Source organism: Temnothorax americanus, unplaced genomic scaffold, assembly GCF_048541705.1.
Source record: "Temnothorax americanus isolate GAGA-0224 unplaced genomic scaffold, ASM4854170v1 Scaffold36, whole genome shotgun sequence".
NCBI classification, from domain to species: Eukaryota; Metazoa; Arthropoda; class Insecta; order Hymenoptera; family Formicidae; genus Temnothorax; species Temnothorax americanus.
This window is the reverse complement of record NW_027509505.1, coordinates 1,164,370-1,176,346: the sequence shown is the minus strand read 5'-3', so window position 1 is coordinate 1,176,346 and position 11,977 is coordinate 1,164,370. Positions and strand designations below refer to the sequence as shown.

General features: G+C 48.1%; 1 protein-coding gene across 1 annotated transcript; it reads right to left on the bottom strand.

The window, feature by feature from the left end:
* Positions 1–373: 373 nt before the first annotated feature.
* On the bottom strand, positions 374–11,430 carry LOC143901809 (UNC93-like protein). Its single transcript, XM_077414391.1, has 8 exons — positions 10,289–11,430; positions 6,688–7,040; positions 5,935–6,359; positions 5,528–5,736; positions 4,840–5,231; positions 4,440–4,572; positions 4,045–4,182; positions 374–3,523 (listed from the first exon to the last, which is right to left on the bottom strand). Exons 2-8 carry the CDS (start codon positions 6,880–6,882, stop codon positions 3,303–3,305), a joined length of 1,713 nt encoding a protein of 570 aa, XP_077270517.1. The 5' UTR covers positions 6,883–7,040; positions 10,289–11,430; the 3' UTR covers positions 374–3,302.
* Between the last annotated feature and the right edge of the window lie 547 nt (positions 11,431–11,977).

The window sequence follows — 11,977 nt, the reverse complement described above, 5'->3', positions numbered from 1 at the left end:
TTCAATCGACGCTCGATAGTTGGCTGGTTTACAGTCCTAACGAGCTCTTAGAAATTCATATATCGTCAAGTCGACACGTTCGTTAACGAGGAAGAGAAGATCGGCGAGATCTGCCATGAGTCTCGTGGCGATTAGCGCTTTTAGTGTATTAGTTTACGAAGTACAAAAACGAATGGACAACCAACGATCTCTATGATGAAAGTAATTCCAAGAATTAAATATAGGAGAGCGGAGGGAAGATAAAGAGAGAAATGCGTGCGATTTCGAAAGGGATTTCGAAGCGTGTTCGCTTTTTCTTGGGGACGTAGGCGGGCGGGTGATCTCGGGAATGGCGATTTTGCGCGTCGAAAGTGAATTAAAGCATCGATCGATATAAAATAAGATAATATTTATTATTTCATGAAATACAGATAATATATGCCTTTCCCCAATGCCACTGACGATATAATTCCTTGCTCCGCGCCTCGCTATAGGACACCAAACGTTCTTCTCGCTTCCCGTTTTTCCCGCCCCCTTCAAACTCCCCCCTTTTTTCTCGCTTCGCAGACAATCCTTCCTCGGCGAACCGGAAGTAAGCAAGTTTTATTGCTGAGTAAAACATATGGATGTGTCCGCAAGCGTTTTTGCGTCCTAGCGATTTTTTTTCTTCTCCTTTCACACCTCGGAATCACGCGTTCTTTCTATCTCTTTTTATCCAGTCGTCGTCCTGCGATCCTTACTCTCGATCAAGCGTAATACGATTAACTCGAACATCGGAAAACATGTACGAGACGCATAAAAAACTTTATCGTAAAATGGGGTAGGTTCGTACCGACGGAAGCAGGGGTCCCGGAAATAAATAGTGATGAAATAATATTTCACTCCTGATTCGCAAAAATATTGTTAATTTAAACAATTATAGAATCCTCGGCTTGAAATTATTGTTTACATAAATTTCAGATGATAAAAGTGCGACGTGAATCATGAGACGAAAAAAACTTGGGTAGACTTACAGATTATTTCTTTCACACTAAGGGAATTGTTCTCTTTTCACGGTGACGCAAAAAGTTATCCTCGTCAACGCACTTTCACTGCATATTCGCCGCGTTACTCCGTGATACGTTCGTCGTACAAACAATACGCTACGTCCCCGTCGTGGGGAGGCAAATGAAAACCAGGCTCCGTTTTCGCCGGATGATGTATGTCAGTGATATGTTACTCCCCCCCCCTTCCCCCAATCGTTCTAATTTAACATTCGACTCGCCTACACTTGTAACATTAAACGAGATAACACTTATTAATCTCCCTTAAACTTTACGATTACAATTTCGCATTACACTTAGCTCCTAAGATCCGTAACAAAAACGTCAACTGACGGTCTGCGAACCGGGAGACGATTGCCGCTAACGCAATCCGGAAGGATGTCCTAAACGTCTAAATGCCTCGTAAACGGGCGATCGCGTATTTCCGCGACTCGCGCGAATGGCCGCACCTCGGGCCGCACCACCCCCTTTCTCATCTAGAGAATATTAGCGGAAGTCGCCTTTGTTAGTCTGATATTCGGGAAGATATCCCCCTCGTCGCCCGCGATTCTCATCGACGAAAATTATCGTCATAAAAAAAATCTTACTCGAGTTTATCGTGATGTTTAAATTGTTAAAGGCGCTTACAGTTATCGCTAGACTCGGCCCTATATAGGCGTCGATTTGTCTTCAATCTTGACGCCGATCGCGGGCTCATCTCCGACGCTCGCATAATTTCGTTTCGAGGGTGATCGGTGTACAAAAGGATAGGGAGTCGTTTCACTCAAAAAATCGATGAGCCCGTAAGACTCGCACACGAGCATCTACGACAGATAGGGAGGTTTGTGTACATACTTGTGGGTACGTGTGTATATATATATTAATTTATATCGGGAGTCCCACGCGGGACGACTATACCTTGTTGTAGCTTGGCTTGAAAGACATCAGGTACATCTCGACGTTTCGTTACGTCAAACGGTGATTCGCTCGAGTGATACAAAACGGTACGCTCGATATTAGAATACGATATATGTATATAAGATATTACGTACACGTGTGTACGTGTATGCGCGTGTCGTTTCCCCGCTATTCAGTCGTGTGCATCGATCGCACCGTAGCGAGAAAGCGTATTTGTGTGCATATACATATGATATATATACATATATGTACATACACATGTAGTGTCTGTATACACAGCCGTTCCATCCAGCATTGGAAGAGCGATCCTCGCATTAATCGCAGCTCGAACGCGCCTGGAGAGAGAGCTTTAAAGCGCCCATCGATCGTCCCCGTCCTCGCTCCAAATTCGCACGAGAGCGAGAGAGACGGAGAGACACGGAGCACAGAACTCTCTCCCGAGAGCCGAGTGTTAAATAGGACACTGCAATAACTCGCAACGCTTCGCGCTCACACGAGATACGCTGGATACTGCGTCGAGGCTATCGGTGCACGCTGGATTACCCGCTCCCGCGACTAAATCGAATCCTTAGTCGCAAGTTCGAGAGAGGAGTCTCTCTCTCTTTCTCTCTCTCTCTCTCTCTCTCTCTCTCTCTCTCTCTCTCTCTCTCTCTCTCTCTCTCTCTCTCTCTCTCTCTCTTTACTTCTTTATCTTTTTCTTCTCGTGTGTCAAGGTTGTAAAAAGAGTACACGATTTCGTTCTTTGAGTTTTATAGAGCTCCGCTTTTGAGACGGAGAGAGAAAGAGAGATGTAATCCGTTATCCATAAGCGCATCGCATTGGAACGTTGCACTCGCAGCTACCATACACTCGGGGCATGATAGCACACTCTCGTTTCGTCTATCGAATGACACGAGGACGCTTAGGGAGCAGCGCGTTCGCGAAGGGACGCCTTCCTCACGAGAGCGTGAAGATCGAGGAACGATCCTTTGATCCGTCCGCGGTCTCTATGGCGCTCCTGCGACGCTCAGGAGGTTCCGCGATCAGCAGCACCGGGTTCTGCGGCGGAATAATATTTTCGTCATCGTCGGGCAGGCCGTAATCGGTGCGGCAGGCAAACGCGACGCTGTTCGCCCTACGTCGCGGCTTGACCTTTAACGTCGCGCCGCTGGTCTGCGACTGATGCTGATGTTGCTGATGATGATGATGATGCTGCTGCTGCTGCGATTCCTGCGTCGTCAGGCCGCTGCTCCTGCGGCTGCCGCGTCTCGGTATCCCGGTCCACGATTTCGTCGTCGTGCCGGATGGAACGGCTCGTTCTCAGTCCCCCCGGTGTCTAATCTCAGTCGTCGTCGCCGTCTCGACGCTGGTGGACCCGCGCTCACTCGCGGTCGAGTCGCCTGGTCATAAGGGCGCCAACGTCTTGCCACGGCGGGCGATACGACTCTCCAGCCACAAGTACGGCACGACCGCCAGCACCAGGGTCACGGCGAGGCCCAACACGCGATAACGGGTGCACACCGCGCCGTGCAAGCTGAGCGCGAAGGTCAAGCCGAGCCAACGCCAGAAGAGCGATGTCGCCAGCGGCCCTTGCCACGCGTTTGGATACAGGCCTATCACCAGCGCTGAAAAAGTCAAAGATTGAAAAGTCTCTCCTTTGGTTCTCCCCTTCCCCCCCCCTATACCCTCGCATTATCTTGAAAGAATTGCCGTTTTTACGCAATAAATGTCTTATTCCTTCGCTACTCGTTCCATCAAGATACATTTTTAAGAGAACATTAAGATATGCTATTTTTGGTACTGTCTCTCTTCGCGCTTTTTCTTCTCGTGGATATACAAAGACGATATCTCGCCTTTGTATCTTTTGTCCCGTTTTGCTTGTTTGTTGCTCTAGAGTCTAGCACGATTTCGCAATCGGTGTGTGCGCAATTGGCGAACGGCGGCGCCCGGGCGCCCGCGTTCTAACGAAACGCAGACGCGCGCCGACAAAGCGAAGATCGCTTCTGAAACTTTTAGTTCGGTTTAATCGCAACGTTCGTAGTTTCCGCGAACCATCGACTGTGACTTGCAAGCTGTCCTCGCTCAAAACCGCTTTATTGCCGCCTGATATGTCCGTGTGCCACATAAATTAAACATATATACGTACTGTATATTAGAGTTTCCCAGATGGAGTTACAAACTCCCCAGGCGGCTGATATGACGTGGAAGAGAGCCGGATCGTCTCCCGTCGGTCTCCAGGTTACCAGAACGAGCAGAAGACAGGCGTGGAAAGCGAAACCCACGACTAGAATGGAGAACGGAGTCTGTTCTATCTCTGATTCGCGATTAACACATTCGAATTAACATAGTCGGACCAGAATTATCTTCATGTATGTCTACATTTAATTGTAAATTGACTTGATTTTTATTTTTTTACTTCTTGCTGTATGAAATTATTACACTTGTCTGACTCATCTATATATATTATTTCATTAATATATATGCTTATTTGGGTCCGACTGTGTGCTAGTTATTGAATTTGATGCGTTCGAAATCACTTACCCACGACAAAGTACCTTTTAATGTGCCTCAGCAACATCGAGAGCGTCGCGGCGGCCAGAGCTTGTAATAAAGCCAAGCTCAGAAAGCTTAAGGTGACCGTACCGACGCCGCCTAAAGCGCACACCACGTATGCCTGTACAAAACATGATCTTTATAGCCATTTGATTCTAAGAAAATACGCAGCGCAATTATTCGTCGGAAATATTGAAATATTTTTTCAAACGATATATCGGCGAAATTATGCAAGATTTTGTTGAGGTCTCGAAGAGAGAAAATAAAGAGTATCTTTTTTGAATTAGATTAAATTAAATCTCGAGACGATCAATTATGATATTTATCATAAACATTATTAAATAAAATAAATGCGAATTTTTTAATCGATTTGTCTTGTCTCACTTACCTCCATAAAATCAGCGTAAATGAAGCCCTGTTCCAAACCGATGAAGAGCGTGAGCGGCGCCGCGAGCTGAAGCTTCGGGTCTTGAAACGCACATTTCACGGACTTGAGGATGTCCTTTACGCTGGCGCGGTCGTGGTTGGCCTGAGGTTCCTGCACCCTGGAGTCGAGAAACGCGCAGGATATGCCTAGACCGAGCACCGCCAGGCCGAGCCAAATGCTGACGAGGACCCTCGACGTGCCCGGCGTGATCGTCGGCACGTAGAGCGATTCGTTGTAAAAGTACATGTCCTCCGAACAGTATTCGGCCCCGCAAACGTCGCTGTTCATTACACTAGAGTCACTAGACGGTGTCAGGTCCGTTAGCCTGACGAGGATCGCGGCGATGAGGCAACCTGGGACCATAGAGAAACGATTAAAGAGCTGAATATATATATATATGTATGAAAAATAAGACATAATTACGTAAAAGTAATTAAGTATATCACTACATTAATTATTACATGTATAAATATAGGAAGAATTAGAAATCAAATATTTGAGCACACACAAGTAGTCGAGTTACAATATACACTAATCAAGTAGAGATACTCGAAATAAAAATCATTACGGAGGTAGTATAACTTTGAATTTTTGAAAATTATATACAATGTCACAAATAAGATCGAAAAAAATAATGGCTGCAATGTACCGATTGCGAGACCGATATCCTCGGCCAGCTTGATTCCCCGGTTGAGCCTTCTCAGCAGGCATTCGCGCCGCGTCTCGTCGGGGTCCTCTGGACCGTCGACGCAGACCAGCGCCAGGCTGGTCGCGGACACGTTGATGTGCGATGTCCTCGCCAGGAAACTCGGACTGGCGCAACAACCTAACATCACGTAGCTGGGCACGAGTATGTACCTGGCGATGTGGAAGAAAAAACGCCGCGTGTATAGGTATATGTATTTCTTAAGATATTCGCTATCGTCCGTTAGCACCCGAAGCTTGTGCTTTCGATTCGTTTCATCTCTCTCGTCAAACTGGGGTATCGACCAGTGCGACGAATGCGATCGTTCATAAATTAAAAACTCAGAATTCGAAACGTAGCGGCTATCGTACCATTTGGGATACAGATGCACGCCGACGAAGATAGCAGTGACCACGTGGCTCGCGGTGATCGCGAGATTCGTGCCGAGCCGTTGCACGACGATGGGCGCGAAGCAGCTGGTGGCGGCTGCCATCATGTAGAGATAGGCGAGGAGGACCGGGCCCATACGGGGCTCGAACGCGCCCAAGCCCGCCTGCAGCGGAAAAATGGGCAGGGTGGCGGCCGAGCAGCTCGCGTGGCCGAGAAGAAGGGCCGCGATGTGACGCAGCACGACCCGACGTGGCGGCCTGGGTCCAGACGGGGCCGCGCGGACCGCCGCGATCAGCCGGCGCACCGACGACGCGCCCGCCGACGAGTTCATGGAGTCGCGACGCCTCCACGACAGCGCCGAGGTGCGCGTCGACCGGCAAGAGATCGGCGAATACGCCGCCATGTGCTGCAAAAGTGAAAAAATTGAATAAAAAGGGGAGTAATATGCGCGCGCGACTATTTTCTCGGCGTGTGTTCTCCAAGTCTAAACTCTTCGAGTCTAATTGTAAGTTTAAATCTAGCTCTAGGATTTAAATCCCCCCCCCCCAGGATCTAAATCTCGATGAATAATGTCAAATCAAACTCTTTAAATCAAAGTCCAGGTTTGATCTTCGATTCCTAATAAACGCTGGATTTTCAAGTAATTTCAGCTAATGTATCGAATATTCATGAAAATTATACGATTTCATAAAGATATCGGTCGATTTAAGCTAGATCTTTCGAAATCGTCGTACCTCCAACATGGCATCGTTGTCGCTCAGGATAGAATGATGATGCCCGCTACTTCTCGCGCGTTTATGCGTGTGCGCCAGCGGCGGTGGTTGCGCCGGCAATCGTTTCGGGCCGAGACCGCCGATCGGGGCCGGTTTGTACACCGGACTCCCCAGCTTGTCCTTGGACAGCTCGTGCAGATTCGGCAAGGAACCCATAGTTGTGTGCGCGTGTCAACCCGCCGCCGTTCTGTCGCTTCGCGATTACTCGTGCGATGCCCTTCCTCACGCCTCGCGATCAGGCCCCTCGCTCGATCTCATTACGATCGAGTAGCCACCGTCGCGATTGACGTTTTCTTCATCCGCGAGTTGGTCACCTAAACGGAAAGAAACGAACTTTTCGTACCAAGCGCAACAATGCTGATCTACTTTCATATGGATCAGATGTTTTTATACGTTGTTCGAGATTCAAACGTAGTAATAAGAGCTGAAGAGTTTCGTGATGAGATTTTTTGCAAACTTGGCGTATGCTGAGATCAACTTTGTTTGCTCTGAAAGAGTAATTCGATACACGCGAAACTGGATACATTTTGAGATCGACGCGATCTGGAACCATTAAAATGACAATTATCCATTCTCGTAGCGATGTCTCCTTCGAACGTCAGATAAGGAGTCGCTTAACGTCAAATAAGGAAGTTGGCCATACGAGATTCCCGCACGCCTTGCATAATTCAATCGAATGATACTCGTTACTCGCGCTAATTACGAGACGGAGGAAAAAAAGAAAGGAAAAAAATACAAAAAAAAACCGGAGGAATAAAAATCGTAGCGGTCACCCGCGCAGCCTTGAACGAGAACTTGCTGAGCGAGCCAGCTATCGGCGTAAACGCTGTAAATAAATGAGACACGCGGGCGCGGCCTTTGTCGAACGGTTCCGTCCAATCGCGGTGATCGACGATCGGCGAGCGGCGATCGGCGATCGACAGTTAAAACCGGAAATTCAGACGAATGTAAATTTCCGCGCCAAACGGGTCCGCGATCGCGTCGTTCGCGTTTTTTAATTAGCTTCGACGGAAAAGGGAGGCTGACGGGGAGACAGAAGGGAAGAGAGAAAAAAAGAGGAACAGAATACGAGAACGTGATCGCCACGCTCGCCGCAAATGCGCCGATTGTTATCTACTTACGCAACGCGAGCCTGTAACACATGCAAGTACCTGCTTTACGTACGGAGCGCACATTTCCCCTTGGCACCACGCGCGGTCCACGTTATCGGACGATCGGTGACTAGACACGATCGGATTTACTTCTCGCCTCTATTCGTATTCTAATTTGTATCTGTCAGATCTCCGGATTAGTCTCGCGATTGGCTGATATAACGACTAGAAAATTTAGATGAGAAATCGAAACATTTTTCCAGCTACTGCACATAAAGTAACGGAATTTAATAACTACGAATTAGAGTAGCTCTGAAGCGAAGCAATTAGCCTCGCCTGTTCTCCGTTTTATTTCCGTGTTAAATGTCACGAGGCGATTCGATTCCCGAGTCTGTTTAAAAATTCTTTGACTCGCGATGTAGCTGTTAAATTCGTAGTGTCAAATTGAGTCATTTTTTGTCTCAATATGTCGTTAATTTAATTGAAACAATGTTAGCTTGACTAAACTAAAAATGACTCTCTTAAGGTAGCCAAACGCCTCGTCATCCGATTAGTGACGCGCATGAATGGATTAACGAGATTCCCACCGTATCCCTATCTACTATCTAGCGAAACCACTCCCAAGGGAACGGATTTGGAAAAATTAGCGTGGAAAGAAGACCCTGTTGAGCTTGACTCTAGTCTGGCACGGTGGAGTTAAAATAATACCGTTTTGTATTAAAATAGTAAATTTCGACAAACACAGTAGACGATCACACATAACAAAATGTTATTTAACTCGACGTATTAATTTAAATTTCATATTTTATTAATATTTAACAGTTCATCAACAGAACTTTGTTCCGCGTGAACCGTACACGTGAGAATTGTACCCACAAGTGCTTCTTTCGGAGGGCAAAGCGTTTGGAGTGAACAGAAAAAGGAAGTGTTAAATCAAGACTTGTACATGTACTCGTATATATGCAAGAATCTATAATCTTGAAACGAGATGCGTATTGTATTAGTTAAACGAAGAAAACTTGTTTGAATGAAGTCATTATATAGTTTCAAACAAGAAAAAAAGTTGAAATTCTTATAAGAAGATTATACATTTTTGCGCATATTCGAGTATATAACTCTTGATTTGACACTTCTTTTCGTTCATTGTGGGCATTTGTCGAGGGTGAGATCGTCGAGGAATTTTCGGCTACTGACGGAAAGTTTCGGAAAGTAATCTAAGGTAGGTTTGAAAATGATTTGGCTGACCCGGCGATTCGAACGATTCACAGCCGACTCTTCGCACGTTTCTCGATCATGGACCTTACTCGCGTTCAATCTTGTCGGTCTTCCGTTATTTCGACGCGCGAGCCGCACGCGATGGAAGTCCGACGTGTGAAAATCTACCGAAAAAAAAAATCCGCAGCTATTATAGGTGGGTGTAGCCGGTAGACCGAAGGTGAACTAGTTTTCGCGCGTAAAACTGTACTCCCAGCGGCATACGACTCAGGAGAGGAAGGAAAAAAGATAATGTAGCGTAAATTAGCAAACGGGTCTCTCCGTTATAAAAAGAAACTGATAAGATGATTGTTGTTTAAACTCTTGAAAAATACGAAAGAGATCGATGACGAAGACGAAGAATCGCGCGAGTTCCTCCCGGGAGGAAGGGGGCCCTGATAGATCGCAGTTCCGGCTGTTCCCGCCATCGGGTGCCCTGAAAATCCGAATCCGACGGCCGTGCAGCGTAGCTGCATTCTGCGCGCGGTATTCGCTACGTGGATGCTGAATGTATCTCGCGGCGTTGCAACGACGTGCGTCACAGGGGAAAATGCGGCCGATGCGACACGGTGCTGAATCGATATTTCGTTTTTCAGCACTGTCCGCGCTCCTGACCTTGATGGTTATTATTCTCGCGTCGGCCCACGTAACGTTAAAGCTGCCGATAATTACGTGGGTTTGCGTCGCCGGGCTCGGGCTAGGAGGTACACGACGATTGAGAATGATAAAAAATGCTGCAAACTTATTACCCGACGAAGGCCCAGGGAGATTCGACAGCCGACAGCCAATGGGAGAATTGGACGGTAAAATTTCATTTCCGAACTAAATTGTTGTCGATTAAATTTTTTTCCCGGCCGTATGGAAATAACTCGAGGTTTATGATCGGCTCGAGAGACGAGACTCTGAAAAATATTGATATACAACAATTTTACGTTCCTCCGTATTTCGTTGTCTTTCAACCGGAAATTGATGATTTCATCGCGGAGCGACCTGATCGAAGAGAATAGAGTCGCGCGCACAAAGAGCGGGCCTTATTTTTCACGCTACGTTACGCACGACGGTAATGTACGGCCGAGTACCGTATACCGAGTACATTTAGACGGAGAAGCGGTTTTGAATCTTCTTCGAGGAATCGAAGGGACGTGTATCAGGCAGTAACCAGTAACGATATGGAAAGAAGATCGGCGCGAGTTTGCGAGGGAAGGAACGGAGCTTACGTTTTCGCGTTGCCCGGTCGGACAATCGCCGCATGGTCCCCCGCCGACACTCGGGAGCTGCCGAAACTCAGCCAGTTGTTCCGCGGTGGGTCGTCACGGGGCATGATCCCGTGGCGGCAGCGACGAGCCTCCTCATCGGCGTTCGAGGCCCAAACGACGCAAAATCGCTACGTTAAATCCGCGGCACTCGCGGCACTCACGGGGACTCCTCGTCGCAGCTATCGTTCGCATCCCGAAGTTCGACGTTCAGAGATCACCCTTTAGGATTTGACGAGAGCGAAGCTTTGACGCGTTCGATTCCTAAAGATGCGACGGTCGCTCGCCGTGCTCGGGACCGAAATCGAATTGAAATCGAGACGAGGGTTGACGCGTCGCGAGCCGATCGTCATGAATTACGCACGAGTACCACTGTCATACGGTCACTCCGGGGGTGTATCGTTATTAGCGCGCGAAACGTCGACGCGAATCGGATTAAATACGAAATACCCGAAGGACGCGTCCGAACGCTATGTCATACGTGCGCGCGCGAGATTTAACTCCGATACGCTCCTCTTTGTATCGACGAGACGAGAGATGTCAGAATCCACGCAGAAATGCGTCAGAATCCCGGTATCCCCTCGGGAGATGCAAACACGGGATGAGTCCGCGGAATTCCGATCTCTTCCGACGTAACAAACGAGTCCTCTCGCTTTCGTTTTCGAAAACGCTTTCGAAAGACGTATATACAGACGTATACGCGAGCGGGCCGCGAACGCGAGATCGCGATCGGCGGCAACCCGGGATACCGATCCGCGACGGGATCCAGATCCTGGGCCGACGAAGGGACGACTCGGAGCGGAGCGGCTCGCCTCTCGGTGTCCGCAATTCGGTGTCGCTCGGTTCTGCTCGAGCCAGCTCGGCTCGGCCTCCTCTTCCGATGGTCGATAACAGCGAGAGTGCGTACTGGAGGGCGCGCTCCTTTAATTCTCACCGAATCTCTCCCGAGTGTGATTTTCCTCCGAATCTCGCGCGCGCCAGCACGCGAAGAATCCCGTCGCGAATCTTAATTGGTTAATTAACCAACGGGGCCGTTAATTAATCCGATCGTCGGCAAAACCATCAGTCGCGCACGATCTCCCAGACTTTGTCTCCCACGACGCGCGACGTAAAAAGCTCGCGGCGCACGCCCTTATTTTTGCAAAGTTATAGTTACGCCCGAAAGGAGATAACAAATGCGGACGCTCGTTCAAATTACCGAGAAATAAATGAACGCAGGTGCGCGTTTAAAGACAATTTGCGCGATAAGCGTTCCGTTTCTGAAACAAAGCGCGTCGGAAGCGAGTTCGGATTAATTGGCTTCGAAATTCTATGTCGCTCGTTAAAAATCAGGTCGGGGTCACTCGTGGACGATATTAAATTCCGTAATCAGTATCTACGAGCCACTAATTACCCGCCGTTATGGGGACGAAGGTTTCCGCTCGCGAATCTAACGGCCTTCCACGGATATGCACGCGCCGCGCCGCGGGCGTGCAGTTGCATCTTTTCCGATTCTGTCGCGAGCGCAGTCGTCGACGCGGTAACGTCGATTGTCACGTAGCGCGCACATTAGTGACGTTATTAATCCGTCCGCATATTAATATTCATATTTATTCATAATAACATAGGAGACTGCGATCAATAAAATAAAATGTTCGAGATTTACGGCAAACG